The sequence below is a fragment of the Ahaetulla prasina genome, chromosome 2 (genome assembly GCF_028640845.1).
Source record: "Ahaetulla prasina isolate Xishuangbanna chromosome 2, ASM2864084v1, whole genome shotgun sequence".
In the NCBI taxonomy this organism is placed as follows: domain Eukaryota; kingdom Metazoa; phylum Chordata; class Lepidosauria; order Squamata; family Colubridae; genus Ahaetulla; species Ahaetulla prasina.
In genome coordinates, this window is record NC_080540.1 from 229796959 (window position 1) to 229819794 (window position 22836).

Genomic DNA, 22836 nt, shown 5'->3' on the forward strand with positions numbered 1-22836 from the left:
TTTCCTTTTTACTTTGTTTGAACTTTCGCTCTTGGATTATAACAGTGATGACTCAAAAGACTGCATGACTAAAAAGAGTTTTGCAAACAGCCTTCAGAGAAAGCAATTAGATTAGATTTATTCAAAAGTGTTTGATCAATTTGGTAAAAAACTGCCTGAGTAAGTGATTCCAAATTCACAGCTTTGGAAAAAAAAATAGATGAGGACACAGAGGTAGAGATAAATAGTTTGTAGAATAAATTCCTGATTTGCAAGAATAAGAAATGTTCCAAGGGATATTTTGGTCCATTTTGGGCCATTTTGCGAGAAAGAAGACAAGGGATCAAGTCCTGCAACATTTTAATACACGATTAAAGACTGAAGATTGATAATGCAGATATAATTGTCCTAAAAGAAATCCCTATCAACTTCTATGTAGAAGAAAGAATACTCCTGCTTGACTGAAAGATTAATGGAAAAAAAGATTCCATTTCCCTGGGATAAATTAAGTGTGAATTTTTTTACTTTTAGATGGGAAACATTTTGACTGAATTCTAGTCAAAAGACAAGGTAATTTTTAGAAAACTTTAAAGAAGAACTGGGAGGTTGTAGAGGAGACAATAGAAAAATCACAACAGATGTAAAAGGAATCTGGAAGAGATAATTTTGAATTAGAGCTACATGTATTCACTTTTCTAAATTTTTGTCTTAGTTATGGATTACAAAGGTTTAACATGGAATTTAAACAGAGCAAGCTTTTCAATGAATTCTATTTTACAAGGGAAAAATGCTGGAGACTCATAGTAATATAGCACTATACCTAAAGTGGGACAAGATTTGACTTCAACAAGCAATTATAGATTAATATCATTATTGAATGATTATAAATTGTTCACAATGAACATAGCTGATAGACTGTAAATATTTATTTTATTCATGAAGCTCAATATGGGTTTTTATCTAAAAGATCGTTAAAAGTTAATGTCATTAGACATTGTTGTGGAATATTTGGAACAGCATAATGAGAAACAAGCTGCGTTGTTTTTTTCACGCAGAAAAAGCTTTTGACAATTTGAACTTAATTTTATTATTTAAAATTTGGGATTATCTGAATTTGAGAGTATTTTATAAAATAAGTAAAGTAGATTTATACTTTGTTGAAAACACAAATTATTGATACAGAAGATCTAACAAACACATATGAGTTTGATTCTGTGGCTCTTGAGGACGTGGACAGGTTACTGGGGAGGTTGCATGCCACTACATGTTTACTGGACCCGTGTCCCTCGTGGTTGGTGCTGGCCACACAGGAGGTGACACGAGGCTGGCTCCGGGGAATTATAAATGCTTCCTTGTTGGAAGGGGTTTTCCCCGCCGCCTTGAAAGAGGCGGTGGTGAGACCCCTCCTCAAGAAGCCTTCCCTGGACCCAGCTATTTTGGGAAATTATCATCCAGTCTCCAATCTTCGCTTTGTTGCAAAGGTTGTAGAGAGTGTGGTGGCATGGCAGCTTCCCCAGTACCTGGATGAAGCTGTCTATCTAGACCCGTTCCAGTCCGGCTTCCAGTCCAGATATAGTACAGAGACAGCTTTGGTCGCGTTGGTGGATGACCTCTGGAGGGCCAGGGATAGGGGTTGTTCTTTGATACCATTGACCATGGTATCCTGCTTTTGATACCATTGACCATGGTATCCTGCTGCACCGGTTGGAGAGTTTGGGAGTGGGAGGCACCGTTTATCGGTGGTTCTCCTCCTATCTCTCTGACCGGTCGCAGACGGTGTTGACAGGGGGGCAGAGATCGATCGTGAGGCGCCTCACTTATGGGGTGCCACAGGGGTCGATTCTCTCGCCTCTCCTGTTCAACATCTATATGAAGCCGCTGGGCAAGGTCATCAGTGGCTTCGGGGTGAGATACCAACTGTACGCTGACGACACGCAGCTGTACTTTTCCACCTCGGGCCACCCCAACGAAGCTGTCGAAGTGCTGTCCCGGTGCCTGGAAGCCGTACGGGTCTGGATGGGGAGAAACAGGCTCAAGCTTAATCCCTCCAAGACGGAGTGGCTGTGGATGCCGGCACCCCGGTACAGTCAGCTGCAACCACAGCTGACTGTTGGGGGTGAGTCATTGGCCCCAAGGGAATGGGTGCGCAACTTGGGTGTTCTCCTGGATGGACGGCTGTCGTTTGAAGACCATTTGGCGGCCGTCTCCAGGAGAGCTTTTTACCAGGTCCGCCTGGTTCGCCAGTTGCGCCCCTTCCTTGACCGGGATGCCTTATGCACGGTCACTCACGCTCTTGTCACTTCTCGTCTGGATTATTGCAATGCTCTCTACATGGGGCTACCCCTGAAGTGCACTCGGAGGCTTCAGTTAGTCCAGAATGCCGCTGCACGGGTGATTGAGGGAGCCACACGTTGCTCCCGGGTAACACCGCTCCTGCGCAGTCTGCACTGGCTACCTGTGGTCTTTCGGGTGCGCTTCAAGGTGTTGGTTACCACCTTTAAAGCGCTCCATGGCTTAGGGCCCGGGTACTTACGGGACCGCCTGCTGTTACCCTATGCCTCCCACCGACCCGTACGCTCACACAGAGAGGGTCTTCTCAGGGTGCCGTCCGCCAAGCAATGTCGGTTGGCGGCCCCCAGGAGAAGGGCCTTCTCTGTTGGAGCACCTACCCTCTGGAACGAACTTCCCCCTGGTTTGCGTCAATTACCTGACCTTCGGACCTTTTGCCGTGAATTGAAAACGTACTTGTTTGTTCAAGCGGGACTGGCTTAATTTTTAATATCCTAAATTTTTAAATTTTTAAATTTTAATAATTTTAACTGGTGTATTTTATTTACGGATCAAATTTGATGGTTTTAATTTTCGGCCATTTATAGAATACGTTATTTTAACTATGGTTTTAATTTGTATATTGTTCTGTTTTAATCTGGCTGTACACCGCCCTGAGTCCTTCGGGAGAAGGGCGGTATAAAAATCTAAATAATAAATAAATAAATAAATAAATAAATAAATAAATAAATAAATAAATAAATAAATAAATAAAAAATATATCAAATGGCGAGATATTGCAATTCTTGTCAAGAAGAATCCAAAATAAAAAATAAAAAAAAAATATCAAATGGCGAGATATTGCAATTCTTGTCAAGAAGAATCCAAAATAAAAAAAAATGGAAACAGAAGGCTACACTTGTCAATAGTTTTCTCATGTACAATTATTAGAAAGATTTAGGTTTGGTTTTAAGTATTGTTAAGACTTGAGTTTGGAATAGAACTGTGTACAAAGGATAACCATGTTATTAAAATGTATAAATTTCTGCTAAAAAACAAGTGAAGGAAGATATAAAATAGGCTAAAATTTGATTATAATGTATAAATGGAACAGTGGGAGAATATGCACTCAAAAGGATTAAAATATACATTATGTTATAATCTTTAAAGGGGATTTTTAATAAAATGATATATTACTGGTATATTTCAATTGAAAAATTCTCTAGAATATACAAAAAGTACTTTGAATTTATGATGGATATTTTAGCATAGGTTATAGTTGTGCAAAACTGCTGGAAATTTTAACTCAATAACATTATATAATAACATATCTATTTGGACATTGGACATATATTAATTCAGAAGATTTTAAAAATTAATATACAATTGAATACAATTGGTGTTTCTTTTGGAACAGATAAATAAACTGTTGGGAAGAAGTCAAGGAACTTTACTTTTATACATACATTTATACAAAGGGAAAGATTTGATATTACCCACAATGAAGGAATGGATGGTCAAATTAATTGCTTTGATCAGAGAAAAGAGACTAAGTTTAATGCTGACTGGAGACTTCTTACAGACTTTTTGTGTGAATAGTATGATGAATAGAAAAAAAATGATTATAGAAAAATGTGATTTAAATAATGCTGTAATCCAGAATAAGAGATTAATTTACATCTATAGCTATAACTGCTGTAAAAAAAAAATCAGAATCTACTTTTTAATATTTTGTTTCTTTTTCCCCTGCACCTTTGGCTTTGCCTTTTGCTTCCTTCTTTTTTCTTCTTTTAAATATTAGTTCTTGTTAGTTTTTCTTTTTCTTTTTAAAACTTGTAATAAATTTATATGACTAAAACTGTAATTCAACATCTGACAGACAAAACAATTGAAGAAGCTAGTGTTCTAATCAAGTTTATTGTTTTCTTTCCAGTGTTATTTCTTTTAGCCAATTCCACAAATCTTGAAAGTTGTTATTTTTTAAACAGATGAATCATTCAGGGATGACATTTCTTTCTCGGCAATCACAAGTGATAAAGCTCGCTTCTTTCTCAGATGTTCTTCTATTCTTTATGCATAAATCGAGATCTCAGAAAACATTCAAATGAATCTGAAAACTTTTCAGTTTAATAATTCATCCCACTTTATACATCCGAATAGACCAATTTAAATTTAAACAAAAGACAGGTTGACAGCTTACCTTCAACATAGGTTGGGAAAGAAGCCAAGCTCTTCCTTGACTGTAATTAAGACAAACAGGATATCAAACCAAGCTAAGCATGCTGAGGTTTGCATTAAAAAGCCTTTCATGCAGACCTGGCAAAGTTATTCATCACACAATGACAGTTATTACCCAATCTCTGTAGACAGCCTATTAAGAAATATTTAAACATGTTTCAAAGTATTAGTTCTTTATCAATAAGTTATTCTGAAATGTACACCCTAAGCATTAAGACTTTCAAGATTTACATAAATACTGGTATATAAATGTTAATATTTCTAACACACAAGATGTTATTAAGAAAAATAATGCAAAGTATTCAAGGATTTCAATATCAAGAACTTCCAGGGAAAAAATAATTAATGGAAGATGCCTCCGCTAAAAGCAGGGCTAACAAAATGGCAAAATGAAAAGCCACTGAATAGACCACCGTTTTGTAATTCCTCTTTGGACAAGGAGAGGACTTGAGATCACACACAAGTCATTCCGGGTGAGGGGACAGCAACCTACAGTGGGGTGTGAAGCTCTGGATAGGCATCTTTGTTCAAATTATGGATGATGGCTTTATGTACACTGTGATTACATACTTCCATTTCTAATCACTTTTGAAACAGCTTATTAACTGCTTTTCACCCATTAGGAACTTTCATATCAATGTTTTACAGCACCAGGTGAGTTTCCTTCAATCCTTAGCAAAAGAAGTTTTAATATAAATTTAGGGACTTTAAAAAAATCATTTTCTGAATAAATAACAAAATGGTTATTAGAACTTGGATTTTGGAAAATTACAAACAGATGAAAGAGCTAGATGCCTTTCAAATAAGATTTTGAAATTAATTATAAGAATCCTTCCAGTGGGAAAATCCTGTTGTTTTTAAATTCTTTTTTAAAAAAACGTTAGGATGGAACTTTGGAAGTCGGACACTAGAGGGAACCAGAAGGAACTAAAGATTACAATTAATGGAAAACATTTAAATTTGACTTACTAATAAAGAATAGAGCAAAATACTTTAACACAGGCCTATTGAAGGAAATTTATGAACAATAGACCCGGAAGTTAATTTTAAGACTGACTGCCATTATAGACAGACTGTTTAAAGGATATGATGGAAGATGAACAATTTTTACCAGAGAAGACTGAAACTGATCTGATAGTGGATTTAAAAATGACAGGCTACAATTATGATAAGGAAAAAGATGCTACACTGGATATACAAATGAAACTGATGGGTGTCTTAATAAATAAAAGAGATATACAAATAACAAACCAAAAGAGTGACCTGGATAACTTTCCTATACTGGATTTTCCTACATTACATAACAAACTTTTTAAAATTTTGAAGCGTTTTGAGAGAAGGAACAAAGAAAGCATGAAAAGAAATTAAGTTCTAGGACATTATTTGAAAGGATTAAACATCAAGATTGTTGAAAGTAAAAGGAAAGAACATAAAATCGATTTTTATTAGTTTGATTTCTATAGCTGTTCTGGGAAATGTAAATCAAGGTTAAAATAGATATTTTGTTATCTCTGGTAATCCTTAATAGACTTTTGTTGACTAGGATTGAATAATTAGGCTTTAAGGATTTGTTTATAGCTAAGAGACGAGCTATAGGTAGAAGACACCATTTACTGTATTTTAAGAGAATATGATATTTTATTTTATTTATTTTATTTTGTCATAACATTATATACAGGAACATATATTGAAAGGAAACAATAGGACAGGAACAGTAGGCACTTTTGTGCACTTATGCACGCCCCTTATAGTCCTCTTAGGAATGGGGTGAGGTCAATGGTAGACAGTTTTTGGTTAAAGCTTTTAGGAGTTGGAGAGGAGACCACAGAGTCAGGTAGTGTATTCCAAGCATTAACAACTCTGTTACTGAAGTCATATTTTCTGCAATCAAGTTTGAAGCGGTTGACATTAAGTTTGAATCTATTGTTTGCTCTTGTATTATTGCTATTGAAGCTGAAGAAGTCTTTAACAGGAAGGACATTGCAATAGATGATTCTGTGTGTTAAACACAGGTCTTGTTGGAGTCGGCAGAGTTCTAAATTTTCTAATCCCAGGATTTCAAGTCTGGTGGAATAAGGTATTTTTTTGTCTACAGAGGAGCGGGGAACTCTTCTTGTAAAATATTTTTGGACTCGTTCAATTGTATTAATGTCAGAGATGCGGTATGGGTTCCAGACAGATGAGCTGTATTCAAGAATGGGTCTGGCAAATGTTTTGAATGCTCTGGTTAGTAGTGTTGAGTTTTTGGAAAAGAAGCTACGCAGAATTAGGTTTACAACTCTTAGAGCCTTTTTTGCTATATAGTTGCAGTGGGCTTTGGCACTTAGATCATTTGATATGAAAACTCCAAGGTCCTTAACAGGGTGGGGGTCATCTGTAAGATAATGTCCATTAAGCTTGTACTTAGTGTTTGGGTTCTTTTTTCCAATATGTAAGACTGAGCATTTGCTGGCTGAGATTTGGAGTTGCCAAGTTTTAGACCAATCGGATACAAAGTCAAGGTCTTTTTGAAGGGTAGTACTATTGTTGGTGGTGTTAAATAGTTTGACATCGTCAGCAAAGAGAACACAATAACTTGAGATATGGTAACAGAGATCATTTATGTATAGTATGAAGAGCGTTGGTCCAAGAACGCTACCTCGAGGAACGCCACTTTTGACAGGGACAGGATTTGATAGAGCATTGCCAATTTTGACCACTTGTTGTCTGTTTGACAGGAAAGCAGTTATCCAATTGTGAAAAGGTCCTGAAATGCCGTAGGATTTTAGTTTTAGGAGAAGTTTATCGTGTACTACTGAGCCAAAAGCTTTGCAGAAGTCTATGTAGATTGCATCTATTGCTTTGCCTTGATCAAGATTAGTAGTCCATATGTTTTTGCAGTGTAGAAGTTGTAAGTTACATGATAATTTTTTTCTAAAATTTTTGCTAAAATTGTTTAGACTTGCTGTGATTAAGTTATTTCTTTATATATTTCTTTCTTTTCTATTTTTCTTTATAGCTTCTTTCTTTTTCTGCATTTTCTAATTTTTAGTTTTATGCTTTCGTGTGTTTTATTACTTTGCGCTAGTTTTTATCTCTTAAATTGTAATCTATACACTATTAAAACTGTAGTTCCTGTAACCTTTAACTGGGTGAAACTGCATCATAGATAACAGTTTTTAAACTAAAGTACTTCGAATGAGCTAACTTACAGGATGCATTTAAAATCCAGCACCCATGGCTTCTATGGAAAGTTGACAAATTTTATAAAATATTTTATGACATAAACATTATCATAAAATGGTTGATGACATAAAACAAAATGCCATAAAATGTTTCCTGTACTGATGTTTGATGCGCTATAAAGTTCAACATGGGCTATTTTCAAGCCAGATACGTTTCTGAATGTATCCCTGAATTTTTATTAACTTTTCCAGTATGTTAAAAGTTCTGTCATTGTTGAAGGCACTGTGAAATTTTGTAACAAATTATTTTTGAATTATGACCCAATGGGTCATGGATTGTCTAGTGTTTAATAAAATTACTATTTAAAAAGGATTTATATATCCAGGATTGTGATAAAAGCTTTAAGCTGTCCTCTAGTCAGTTCAGACTACTAAACATATGAACACTACATCCTAAAATATAATATAGTTTAGAATTTGCTTGATTTAGCACAATATGTGAACCCATCCAAATTAAGAAATCATGATTGATATCGATCATAATGTATGAGTTTGAACTTTTTGGTAAAAAAACACCAAATAAATTATGGTTTCATGCTATTACTAAATCAGGCAGTCTGAAACATAATTCTGAGAAACATATAAAATATTCAGCCATATGTACGTGCAGAATTTATTAGTGATTGAAAGCAGTAAGACATATGCATCTGAGCAGTTTCAAAAAAACCCAGATCAATCTATATTTCAAAATTATTTCTTCAAGACAAAGCCAAATAGCAACAATTTTTAGAGAGATTCAAGTATATAGTTATATACTTATATATACTTGAATAATTCAGTTTATAACTGAAACTACTTTTCAATGGGTTTTTAGTTGTAATTTGGAAAATGGTCAATGGTAATTGATGTTAACTTTTAGAAGTAGTTTTACTTTTAAAGATGAAACAATAGTTAATTCTTAAATTTGTACTACAGAATTGGCAGAAAACATTTGCTGGAGTACACTATTTTAACTTAAAATGAATGAAGAGCAATTATTTTAGATCCTATTGTACTAATAAGCCCTTTAAATAATTTATACAATTGCAATGAACAGGTTATAGTACATTGTCTACTGTATTCAATAGGGGTGATAATAAAGCAGCATAATTAGATGTATAAAGTTTCTGAGAACAGCTTGCTATCAGGTGCACAAACTTAATCTAACTGATATAAAAGGTTTGATTCATTCTGGCTATTGCTATTACTATAAGTCTAGATTCCTTCTGAAATAGAATGTATATGGTGAAAAGTTGAAATTTATAATCTTTATAACAAAGAGCACTGCGTGCAATATTCTGATTAATCTTGCCTTAAATATTTGGTTTTATACAAAAATAATTATATGATTCCTCTCTCCACTACCTTGAACCATTGATCTTGGTTGTGTTAGGTTCTTTTACAAAAGGGAATGAAGAGGAAGACAGAAAAGGGGGAGATTGTCGGGGTAAAAGATGCCCGCCAAGGTGGCCCCTGGCAGATTACTTTGAAGAAATGCAACTACCAACAGGAAGGTTCCCCACTCTGGCCTTAACACAGCAGATTGAGTGGGTGAAGAGACTCACCCATGAACCAGTTTAAGTTTTCGGGTAGCTATTCTGTTTTTCTCCCTCTCACAGCAAATATCAAGGGGGAAAAAAGAAAAGGAAAAAATATTGAATTATGGTATTGAAGAAAAACTTGACTGGCGGCAACAGAGAACAGAAAAAATTCATATTGGAATTTTTATTAATAATGTCAGAATAAATGTTAATATATTAACCCCGAGGAATTTCATAAGTAATTATAGAAGTATGAATGATTTTCAGATGTAGCTACTACATTTATTCTTTTGATACTGGGTAAAAAAGTCATTTTTTTCAAACAGAAGAATTTCGAAAGGCAAGTCTCCTATATGTTAGAAAATGTAACACTTTCTATTACTCTTTGGTGCCATATTCACAACTTACAATTATTACTTTTGCAAAAAGGAATTTAATAGTCCTGATAATATGAAACAAACATAATGAGAAATGTACACAGTATATATGCATAAATCTATTATTAATATTGTAGCATCATTGTTTTAAAGGATCAGTTATTGTGTTTGATTTATAGGGATATTTGGATTTTCATCTTTTTGGTCAGTTAGAAATCTTTTCTGCTTCTAGGGTCCATATTTTGCAGCAGTATTCAACATATAAGCAGATGAAGCAGAAAGGACTTAATGAATCTGGTTTCAGCTGCTAGTTTTGTGCTTTCTCATACCTAGTACACAAGATTTAGTTCCCAAGAATCAAAATCTCTGCTGCCTTTAAAGAACAAAGAAGGGGACTTATTTCTATGTGTTGTTTGGAGCAAATGTCTAATCTCTCCTATCACAACAAATATTATATTACAAAGAAAGCCATTGTTCGTCTATACATATATAACCTGAGAAAAACAAAGCAACGGCTATGTTTTGCCAGCATACTACAAAGTATGTAACTTTGCCAGTATATAACTAAGTGACATTGCTTTATAGGAGGTAGCATTACATCAAAATACAATTTCTACTTTTTCTTTATGGAAGATACTTTAAAAGGGAATAAACAAATCTAACATCCTTCAGGATTATTTAGTAACCTACTTTTATTGCCTGCTTATTGACAAACATAAAATTTATTGGCACTGCAAGCAGTGATGAAATCTTTAAATGTTTAAAGAAGAGAAATACATATCCAAAATAGGCATATTTCCAGTTTGTGTAATGCAAAACATAAAATTAAACTTGGAAAATATTTCTAATAAATGCACTGATTTTAATAATATTGCACTCTACCTCCTTATTGGTGGGGGTTTCTGCTGTACCACAAACATCTTGATGATGTTGTATACTTGATGATTCAGCACCTTGAGGTGAAGATGGATCAGGAGATGGAGACTACAGGATATATAAGGAAATACAATTCTGAGCAAGTAACATATAACATTTTACTACTTTGGTCTCAAGATTCAAAATTGGATTGAGGGTTCCAAAAAAATAGTAAACTCGGTTAATTTAACTGAATTCCCACAACACTACCTTCAGAATTATATTTACTCATAAAGAAATAAAACTGAGAATTACAAACTACAACACTGAGCTTGAGCAGTACTTCGAATTTAAAAGGGGAAAAAAGGGCTTCAAAGTATTTTGGCAAGAAATGGCATCTTCTCTCCTAGAAATGGGAGAAAAGGAATGCATGGTGGCCCTACCCAGCTACAATACAATCCCAAAAGCCATGTTTGTTTTAAGCAGTTGTCGATAGATGACAAGTGAAAGCCCACGGTACTCCAAAGTACTCGTTCCATATGGCTTCCACCTTGGTGATATTCCAAAAAATATTGAAAACCTCCATTATTTTCCAGGTCTGGGGAAAGGATGATGAAAGACTTGGTTTTGTTTGGTTTTCTTTTCCTGATGAAAACCCCTTTGCTGCTTTATTTTATTGCTCTAGCTTTTTTTACACTATAAAGGGTTCAGAATTGTTGGAAGTCAAGCATTTTTAAATCTATGTAAATAAGTAAATAATGTTTTCTCTTCAAAACCTGTATTATTTATCCATTTCAGATTCAGTTCTAGCAATACTTACCCATGATAGTTCTGGAAATCAACAGGTTTGTAAAATTAACATAAACCACCTACCCCATTATTCTTGCTTCATTCATCATATAAGAGGTCCAAATGGTGGCCAATTCATGTTGAGATATATTTGAGAGTAAGAAGGAAACTCCCATCTTCTTTCTGCTCATCTTCCCTGCTTGTTCATACATGTTTTTCTAGATACATACTACACCATTTATATACCAAAGGACTATAGTTGTCCAAATCTAATTCTGTTGCTGATATTAAGTTGCCAAGATCATATCAATATACAAAATATAGGCAATTTGCTCTGAATTGTTACATGTCAGACCAATAAGCAGTGCCTTTGTTGAAAACTGTTGTTCTCTTGCAAGACCTTGTGCTATGATTGATGTATTTTCACTCAACAAAAATACCAGCACCAATATTAATTTACTTACCACTTACAATATGCATTTCCTGTTTTATAAATTATCATATGTAAATTATCATGTCATACATTAGGCAGAACAAAGCATATAATCTATGTACTTTATTTATTTATGATAAATTAAGGAACTTATTTTTATTGTAGTACAATCGTACTAACAATTTGTAATTATGCTAATAAAATCATTTCAATGAATATTACCTGTACCTACTAATGTAGGGCTAAACCTTAATTAAATCAATAGGATTTAATCCTGAGTAAACATGCATAGGGCAGCAACATCTATCACAATTTATTCTATTTCTATAATTTACCTACCATGTTCCTAAGATACTCAGTGTCGTACATCCAGAAATTCTCCATTTTGATGTTGCTGTTCAACAAGAAAATAATCCACTAGCAGATGGCAGCAAATTGCTTTTTCCAGTGGTATTATACGCCCAAGACTTGAAAATGAAGCCAGTAATAGGAGATGTTGCTGTGCTACCTATGTAGATTAACCTTCTCTGTTATTTAATAGCTGTAAGAAGGTCATTCTACTATAGCAAATAGCTCCTGCTCCATAAAAGACTGCTAGTTGTTTATTCTTCTATTTTATTGCTTTTCAGGAGCCTATATCTATCAGAATTTAATCCTACTAGTGGCTTCCAAATAATAGCAATACAGTAGCAAATACTATTATCAACATGTGAAATAGAAAAAGCATTTAGATTATTTAGTTTATTTTAAATTGATTCATTATGAGTCATCAGATCATTGTCAAAGCAACCAGAAAGATAGATTTTATTCATTGTTCTTTTAAAAAGCAATGATAAATTTGAAAACTTTTCTATTGAGCATCTTTTAAAACACTGTGAGCAATGCAGAATTAAATACATATCAGCATAAATGAAATTGTTGTTTTAAATACTCATTTCAAATACATGATTTCAATTTCAAATATTCAATATTCATTTCAAATACATGATTTAAACATTAGTCCTTTGTACGCATGCAAAAGAAACAAATCAAACAGCATGTCTGATCTAATTGTTTATAATAAAAAATTGAACAAATGAGAGCTTCTGAATGTGAGACATACCACTTCAGTGATACTGAATCAAGAATCAGTCTTAGACCAGGAATGAAAAGAAAGAAGTGGGAAAAAATGATATGAAAATAGAATAAATGTAGGAAGAGAAACTATGACTGCTATAGGTATTCCGTACTTAACAATGGTAATTGGAATCAGAATTTCAACATCATCATGTCAGCATGTTGCTTAGCAATGGTGGACCTCACTACTGTTGAAAAGGAGGCCATTAAGACATTAAGTCACATGACCACAACTTCCAAGTTCCTAAAGGCTTCCCCATTGACTTTGCTCATGGGAAGTCAACAGAGGAGGTCACAACTGTAACTGTGTGACCACAAGGTGTTGCAAAGTTTGGCAATCCAGACTGATTGCCAAGTGCCCAGATTGCAATCACATGACTATGGGTGTACTGTCATGGCCAGAACTTTGAGGACTGGTTGTAAATATAACTTGTGCCATCACAAGTTCAAATAGTCACTGAATGTGTGCTCTCATTGTAATATTATTTTTGAAAATCTAAGAATGAGGTGTGTGTGTACGAGAGAGAGAGAGACAGACAGAGAGAGAGGGGGGGGGGTGGAATGAGAATGAGAATGTATGGCTTGAACATATTAACACAAATATCTTCAAATACAGCTTGAAGACAGGATAACATATGTGCTCCGCAAAGAATTTATCCTAACTTTATAGAAAAGTATAACTATGTGATAAAGATTGTAACATATTCTACACTAATCCCCCTGCCCCTGAACAATAGACAATTTCTAGCATCTAAAGGTTGAAGAGTGATGCATACACACACACACATACACCCCAAGGCTCATATGTAACAAAAGTATCACATTCTCTTGAAAAAAGAAATTTTGTCTGTTTAAAAACCTAAATTAAAAAAAGCTAAAGTGATGTGACACAATTATTGTCTCCTTGAGGCTGCTATCATTTTCAAACCAACTTGTTTATTTCTTTTTTCTATTATTTATTTGTAATAGAAGCTGAACTAAGTTTGCAAAATTAAAGAAACTGAAGTAAGAGGCAGGGACAGTTAATCAAATAACAAAGGTCTGACTATTACAGCATTTAAAGTGTGCTATTTTGGGATGCGGGTGTTCATTGTATAATTTTAGGCATTAGCACTAAATAAAATGCCCTCCTATCAGCGTTCTGAAGTGCAACTCCAAAACATTTTTTTTTAAGCAAATGCTGAGCACTTCCTCACATCCATACTGCTGGTCACAATCCTTTAGCCCCTTCCAGCACCTGAAACCTACTCAATTATTCAGTGCAACCTTCTCTATTCCCTTTATTAATAATAGATTGTCCCTGCTGTAGGAAAAAAGAACCCCAGAAGCTTTACAAAATAACTCTAGCATTGGAGATTCAGAACTAAGTTAAAAATAGAATGAGCATTACCTCAATAAAGAGGTGAAGACACATGTTATCTTAAAAAAAAATGTTAAAACTCCAGTTCATCAAACCATATTATCCATGTGTATAATTTTCAAAACAACACAAAAACAAATCTGTGCTGTCTGAAGCTTGCAAACCAAGCAAAGGCTGTCACCAACTGTTCTTCAACATGGCTGAGAGGTATTCACTGTACAAAGTTATTGCTTTGTTGGTCCCAAAAGAGAGGGCCCACAAACTCAGGAAGGAATGCCTTTATGCGATAAACATATAACTGCACAAAATGCACTGCCTTCCGAGGAAACGGCTTTAAAATAATATGCATTAAAGCTAATGGTTTCTAAACAGTGGTAACAGTAATGGTTACTAAATGAAACCTGCCTCTGATCAGAAAAATTGTGAGGGTCCAATATGCTATTATCACAGACAATCTGTAATTTCACAAATGTTGTAGCTACTTCTTTTTGAAGAACAGAACCCAATCTGTGATCACCAGGGAGCCCAAGAACCCTCCTTGAGACCTGTGCAGCTCCTGACCCTCCTTTCCGATGCTTTTTAACTGGGTGACCTACATGCAGTAAAGTGCTAAACCTTCACTACTAATTTTATTTTTAAAAATATAAGGCTTGGGGGTCTTAAATATATCCTTAGGAAAGAAAAATACAGGATGCATTCATTTTGCCTGTATTTTCTTAGGAAGTTTGCTTTTGCTTGTGTACTGTGAGTACATTTTGCTTGTTTATTAATTATATTTTAAAATGTGGGCATATAGAATGAGGTTTTGCCTGGCTACATACATACATACAAACAACGTCGTTTTTCTTTTGTCAAATGGATATTGCATGCTTTGTGAGAACAAGCAAATATGCAATATAACATTTGGAGCAGGAACCTTGTTTTTGGCTTGTACATTGATTTCTTGATGCAAGCTATATCTCTCTGAGCCTAATTGGTGCATTTTTTAAACAGTGGTCTAAAACATAAGGTGTATCAGCATTTATTTATATTCCAAAATATTTTATGACATCCCAAAATAATCCTAGCAGATTAATAGACAAATGAATGCTTTCAGCTTATGTAACAAGTGATGCCTAGAGTACCATTGGAGAAAGATAAAGGGCAAATCTGACCAAATCTGAGTAAAAGTCCATATTTGGGCTTCCATTGTAGCAATAAGGGGGGCAAAACATCACTATTTCTGCAGCCTTATTGCATAATGCTGATGGCTGCATGACAGCCCTGTTTAGGATGATCCATTCCTTATTGGGGTTCTTGGGCCACAGGTTCATCTCCAAAGCTGTGGTGAGGAATATTCATGGTATCTGATAGGAAAAGTTCAGATTAGCTTGGAGTTGGACTCTAACAGGCAAGTCCAAATGAGTTGCCCAAGGAAGAATCCTGGGATCTTATCTGGACTGAGTTTGATTCTTTTGCCCAAGAAAGTGAACAAGGTGCTCTTGCCTGCTAGTCCAACCCCGTTTGTTAGATCCTGGCTTTCCTGGGTTATTAAAACAATCTAGATGATCATGGGATGGCTTCATCTCGTGGTTTGAGCCTCTTTGAGAGAGATGGGGGTCCCACCAGCCTTGAAGGAGGTAGCAGTAAATCCCTTCCTCAAGAGGTCATCGCTGGATAATTGTTGAAGAATTATCTCTGTTGGAAAATTATCAGCCAGTTTCAATTTTTCCTTTTCTGATGGAGACTGTGGAAAAGGTAGTTGAATGACAGCTAGAAAGGATCTTGGAGGTTCTTGAATTGTTATCTAGAGTGCTTTCAATCTAGTACCAGGCCAAGGTACAATGCAAAGATAGAACTTTCATGCTTGCTGATGACTCTTAGTGCAGTCTTAGGGATGGCAGTGGTGCATCCATTGATATTTCAGCAGCTTTCAATACTTCAACCACCTTATCCTTCTGGACTGGCTACGGGAATTAGGAGTTCAAGGCACTGTGCTCCAGTGGTTCACCTCCTTCCGCAATGATCAGTTCCAATCAGTATAGGCACGGGGGCGGGGGGGAGAGAGAAACTGCATCTGTGGCCCTTCATGTGTGGGGTGTCTCAGCGCTTGCCACTTCTCCCCTATCCTGTTTATTATCTACCTGAAATCATTTGATGAAGTCATCTGCCAGTTTGAGGTACAGTATCATCACTATGCTGATGATACCCAACTTTACATCTCCATCCTAAATGATACAGGTGAAGCTGTCAATGATCCAGTATCTAGAAGCTATTTGGGTCTGGATGGGGGAGAAGAGAGTTTGGCTCACTCCTAACAAGGCTGTAACTGTTCGGCCCTCCTGTTTTGGGGATATCACTATTTTTGGTCTTGAATGAGGCTCCACTTCCACAGCCAAGACTGATGTGCAATCTTGGGGTTCCTTCTGGATTCGCAGCTACTGCTAAAAGAGCAGGTGGCAGATGTGGCCTTTACACATTAATTGCACCATTTCCTCGATCAGGAGGCCCTTCTGACAATCATTCATCGTCCTCTTACGATTAGATTGCAATACATCCTAATTGTGGCTGCTCTTGAAAACCATCCAGAAACTGCAACTGGTTCAAAATGCAGTGATATGGGGAGAAATGGGTGTCTCTCAGTGTCCCTATATTTCACCACTGCTATGCAAATTGTATTGGTTGTCAATTGGCTTCTGAGTGCAATTCAAGGTATGATTATTACATATAAATCTCGGTATGGGATAGGGTCTAGAGACTGCTTGTCTCCAATATATTTCAAAAGAGTGAGTGTCTCCAGGTCCCTCCATTAAACACTTGCAGTCTAGAAGTGTGCCTTCTCTCTAACTGCCCCCATCCTCTGGAACAGCATCGCTCCCAGACATTAGAGTGGCACCCACTCTGGGGGTCCAGAAAGCTTTATAAACTTGGCTTTGATTCCAGGCTAGAGGTTGATATCTATTATTTATTAAATTCCTGTTTTGTTGTTTTTCTTAAACATTAAATTGTAGGTCATTGGTGCTCTCGAATTTGGTTATTTTCTTGCAGACATTTCATTACCAAACTAGGTAATATCATCATTGAAATGTCTGCAAGAAAACAACCAAGCTCAGAGACCACCAAGGATCCCAAAGTTCAACCTTGAGCTACAAATATTCTCTTCTATCAGTGTATTACATTATTTTAGTCTGAGCTGTCTGCTTGATTCAATGTTTTTACCTGTTTTCATGTTTTTCCTTGCTTTATACGATGTCCTGAGGCCACTGGAGTTGGGCAGCCAATAAATTAAAATAAACAAACAAATAAATTCTACCAAAATATATTATATGCACCTTTTTGGTATTAAATTTGCATAGAAATTTAAAAAACCTGGCACTTTAGCATGCCAAACATAAAAATACCATAATGGGGAATTGGAGGTGCTGTACTGAAAGCAAGAAAATTTTGTAAAAAATAAGTACTGTCAAAAGAACTATGGAACAATGTATTGTGGATTATGGCAGGAAAACATCTGCTATATGGATGATTTAAAAGGTCACATATTTCAAAAGGGCTAACAATAGCTTAGCGTGATATTCTGTTTCTGCATGGCAACATATTATTGATGACAAAAACAAATTCATTAGCACAAGTGCTTAGAATTCTTCTCAAGAAAGTTCATGTTTTATGCAAGCCATCTTAATTTTTTTCCTCCTTTTTGTTTGATATACAACAAAGATCAAAAGGTAGCCAAGAGGAAGTTCATGTTTTAATAATTATAATTTTAAAGCACATTTTAAAAAAGATCAGACATCTTTATTGTATGTGACATGATGTTTCCAAAGCAAATAAAAAACCTACAACCAACCTACCAAAGATATAAAGTAATCATTTAATGAAAATTCTGACATGTTTGCTTTCAAAGTGCAATTCAAAAGTTGCTATACTCACATCTCCCTCTAGTGGTCTTTGATCCTCGCCATCCCTGGTGGGGCTGATATCTTGTCTCATCACCCAGATGGGTTCTTTGGGTTCATCGGGAGTATATGGAGAACGAATAGTCCTTGTTTTCACTTCCTCAATAGCTTCCTTAATGTCTTTAATTGCCAGTGATATGGCATCCCTTTTTTCCTTGCTATATCTTTGCACTGATTCCCCTGCATTAACAGGTGCTCTAGAGTTGGTTGAAACCTGATTGCCGCTTTCATGGCGCATGTTAGCAGGAATGTTAGTGTCCACATTTTGTTCTGCTTCTGGCATCTCTTCAGCAGCTTTGTCCAGGCTCTGAGAACTCATGCTTTGTTTGACTTCAGCTACTATTTGGTCTATATCTTCCTCTTGTTCATAACTGTCCATTCGAGGATAGGGGGCAAATTCTGCCTCCTTTTCAGGACTGTCGGACTCCCCGTCGGAGCGCTCATCATAGTGGTGAAGGCGGGCACCCAAAGCTTCCTTTCGATAGTTGTCAGCTTCTTCTCTCTCTTGCTCATAAAGTCTAAGACCTTCCCGCACATCAAGGTCAGGCGTGTCACCTATCTCTTCATACACATGTTCCTGCAGCCCATAATCAGCATAGGGCTCCGTATACTGCTCATCTTCCCCTCGATGGAATAGACTGTGAGTATACACGTACCCAGAATAGGCTGCATTCATGGCTTCCTCGTGCTCAATGGAATGAAAGTGCAAGTGGTTGGGAAGAGTTCGGTTGTGAATGGTTTCGGCGTGCTCTGCCTCAGCATTTTCAGTGTACTCTTCTGCTTCAGGTCGGTACTGCACCGCATAGGCACTCTCATCCTCATTCTCGAGTACTCTGTCACCTTCATAGCTGTCTTCTGCTATGGCTATGACATCTCCTTCAGCAGTGTCAGTATGATAGTGGAAGCCACTTTCAGTGCTGGCTGACCGTGCTAATGTGCTTTCCTCTTCTTGCCTAGAAGGTTGTTCATGGCTGCCATTGGCACATCTTGGGTAATGAATGGCATACTGTTGCTGTTCTTCTTCTACTTCAGAATGTTCTAGGTCTGCCTCTACAGATTCATTCACTTCTCTATTTCTTAGTTCATCATAGACCTCTCCTTCAGGTGGTCCTTCAAAATGGTTCATGGCAGGCTCTACTAGGTATCTCACCTATTCTACTGACATTTTGTGTGTTGAGGCTGCAAAGAAGTTACAAAAAGATTACTTTATTACATACAAAAAAGAGAGATATTTTAAAACCCATTTCAACTATTATAAAAAGTAGGCAATTAGTTCGCATTTTCGCTTTTGCAAAAAAGAAAAAGAAGTCTCATAAATAAGAATTCTCCACAACTGGAATGGCCAAAATCAATAGTTACCATAGCAGAAATCACTAATAACAATTGAGAGAATGAATGGAATAGAAAGACTAAGTGTCCCACAGAATAGAATAGGCAAATTGATAGACAGCATGAGAAATATCAAGAAAATAAATTATTGGAAAAGGGAAAGAAAGAGGATGAAAAATAACTACATGGAAAAAAAGAGAATATAAAATGTGTGCAGGTGAAATACTTGTTTGCATATGCTTCTAGCTATTTAGATATACTTGCCAAAAGCCACATTTCAAAAAAGAGGCAGGGATAGGACGAAAATGAATCAATATTCATTTAATTAATAATTACTTATTAAAATAAATTGCTTGTTAAATAAAGTAATCTATTCATAAAATTACTTAGTCCTGTGTCTGTATGTACCAATAATTCTCTTTTACAAACATAGGTCACTTTTCCCAACAGAACATACAAGAGGAAACATATTTCCCTCCCAGAAGAGTCAGAAAAGAAAAAGAAAAATCCAGAATGGAGATAAGCCATGAGAAGGGAAGGGGGGGAAAAAAGGAAAGGGAGCAAAATAAAAATGGATGGAGATGAAGCAAGGGAATAAGGTATCTAAACAGGAAAGGGAAAGAGAGAGAAGCCCTCATTAGTCATTTTAAAAAAAGGTTAAAAATCAGCGGGCAAGCAACCCCTGCCAAGTGATATCAAAATTTCAAAGGCACCATTTTTATCCATGCTTTTCAGTCTAACCTTTACCTGTCTCCATTCCTTTATTTTTAACAGTATCCTATAATCTTGTCAGCTGAATGCAAAATGACCCCCTCATCCAATTCACAGTAGAGGTTGGTAGGGGATCCCAGGAAAAGATCTTTGATTTAAGGACTTGCAGACGGGTGTTATGAAAAGTGGCAGAAATATATTTTATACTGCAAAGCTCAATGAAAGTTTTGATATGCAACATTATAAATAAGGACAGCTCTAGAGCCTGAACCAGAATCAAACCATACACTAAAATAACATATAAATTGTAGTCATGGTCTACTGCAATTAAAAAAAATAAAAAGTATACGCAAAATAGATATCAGATTAAGAGATACCAGATTGCCTTTGAATGATTAGGATGTATTTATCTCTGATTTGTATGGGGGAAGTTAGGATTTGAAAAGAAGGGGAGGACTATAATTTGTGTTAGGGAAAATTTAGCGTATGATTTTTTTTTGGTTGAACTATACCTTATGGTTGCTCTGGGAAGTGGGGGAGGGGAGGAGGGTGGTTATGGAGGGAGGGGGGAGGGAGGGGGGGGAAAGGGGGTTGAAAATTTTTGTAAAAACTTTTTCAATAAAAATAAATAAATAAATAAAAGTATTTCCAAGTAACTTTGAAATTTGTCACATCAATAAATATTTAACACACAGAAGTAACACAAAGCCACAAATCTACCTGAATTTAACAATGAGTGGCATAAATAACATGTTATTCTTTTAGCTAAGCCCACTGACTGCAATGCTGGGGAAACAAATTCATTACTACTCATTACTGGAATTGCTTGCACACTTTATTTTAAGGCTTCATTGCTAAATTAAGAGATGGTAATTAGCCATAACTCTCTCTAAGCAGTGGCCAGGACAATTGAAGATAACTAAACTAAATTAAACAAAAGGACCCTATCCCCACAGCCTTCCTCTCCCTCTCCTTCTCCGCACTTTCAGCTTTCAAAGAGAGATTCAACTAGATGGATTCAAAATGGAGATGAGCAGGTATGAAAGAATGAGTCAGATAAGCTCACAACCACCATTCAACTTCTGGGAGCTTCACACCTTTAAAGAAATGGAATGGCCCTTGGGACACACATCCCACAGATCTTGTCATCAGGGGGGTTCAAGCAATCTCAGAGGCAGGCTATTCATTCCAATGGAAGAACAAGTTAATCGACAGACAAAGACTTAGTAGACATAAGCATGTGCAAGAGGCAGTTGAAGATAATTCCATCTGAATTGCTGCAGCTACAGCAATTCTTGTGATGAGTTGAAACTATTAGCCTGATGTCCTCTCAGGATATAAGAAGTTTTTCCTCAGATAAGAGTTCCAACATTACCTTCCAGTCAAACTATGTATAGAAGAGGAGATGACATTATGATCACAGTCTGACATGCTTCAAGTGATAATTCATGTATGCTAGCAGGCTTAAAGATGAAATGTTCTTTCAAATCTTTTAGTGAAACCAAGGGTAAGGGAAAGCCAACAAAACAAAATGCTCTAATGTGTGAAGGAGGCATAATCTCTTCTTCATTCACCAGTAATTTTATTCTGATCCCATAAACATGCACGCTCAAGGAATACTGTGTGAAAAAACAGTCACGAAGACTGCCTGAATTTATGTTGTAACAAAGCAGTCGCTAGATTTTTTTCAATCATTCTATTCTTACTTGACAGAATAATTCTATCAATTAAGGCTAACCATGGCAGGGGGCAAATCAAAAAAGTCAACATAAAAAACTGTAACTAAAGCCCTGACATATAGGTTGTGACTTCGATCACACAAATGACCATACAAGCCACCATCTTGATCACATACTGCTGCACTGATGGATCTTAAAAAGCCAAGTAGCATTTTCTTCTTTTTGACTGGATTTTGGATGTTGTGTCTTAAAATTTAGTTTCAGATAAAAACCAGTCTACACAGATTACGTTTTTATCTAAATAACAATTGGGAAACAGTAATAGAAGGGAAGAGAGGGAGAGAAATTTTAATCTTAATATTGATATTAAGAAAAGTTAATCTGAATTCTTCCATTCTTTTGATCAGGATTGATAGTGGCAGGAGTGGGGAATTAAAACTTTTTTATAATTGCCAGCAACCTTGATCAAGATGAACTTCTGTTATTAAGAAAGCTATCTCAAAACCTAGCCAACAGATAAAGATAGATGAATCAAATGTTATTCATGGATTAAGGCAGTACTTCTCAAACCTGGGTAAATCACCCCAATTTGGGTAAAAGTGATTTTTCTTTAGGTAAGGACACACAAATCTATTAACCAATCACAATAGGGACATTTAAATAAAGATTTTCTGATAAGCAGAAAAAAGAACTTTCTGACAAATGGTTTCAGGTAATGAAAGAAAATGTTTGGGAAGCAGTGGTCTAAAGTAAGTAAGCACTAAGGAGCCAGAAGCAGTCCCATTTACTAGAGGTAATGTCGTCTTCTTCTTTTTTTTTTAATTTGTCACAACAATATATATAAGCATCACACAAAAAGATTATATATATATATATATATATATATATATATATATATATGTACATATATATATATATATATATATATATATATATATATGTGTGTGTGTGTGTGTGTGTGTGTGTGTGTGTTTTCTGAGGTTTTCGCGGGTGTATGTAGATCTTTGGTTATTCGGGTTTTCT

At 35.8% G+C, this 22836-nt stretch overlaps 1 protein-coding gene across 2 annotated transcripts in view; it reads right to left on the reverse strand.

Moving 5' to 3' along the window:
* APBA1 (amyloid beta precursor protein binding family A member 1) overlaps positions 1 to 22836 on the reverse strand; it is a 94522-nt gene that overhangs the window by 26268 nt on the left and 45418 nt on the right. For both annotated transcript variants that reach the window (XM_058167361.1, XM_058167360.1), the window contains exons 2-4: positions 18069 to 19273; positions 10489 to 10590; positions 4448 to 4487 (exon numbers count right to left, since the gene is read on the reverse strand). In XM_058167361.1, the coding sequence (XP_058023344.1) occupies positions 4448 to 4487; positions 10489 to 10590; positions 18069 to 19220 (1294 nt within the window). In that variant the 5' untranslated portion in view covers positions 19221 to 19273. The remainder of the gene's footprint in view (positions 1 to 4447; positions 4488 to 10488; positions 10591 to 18068; positions 19274 to 22836) is intronic.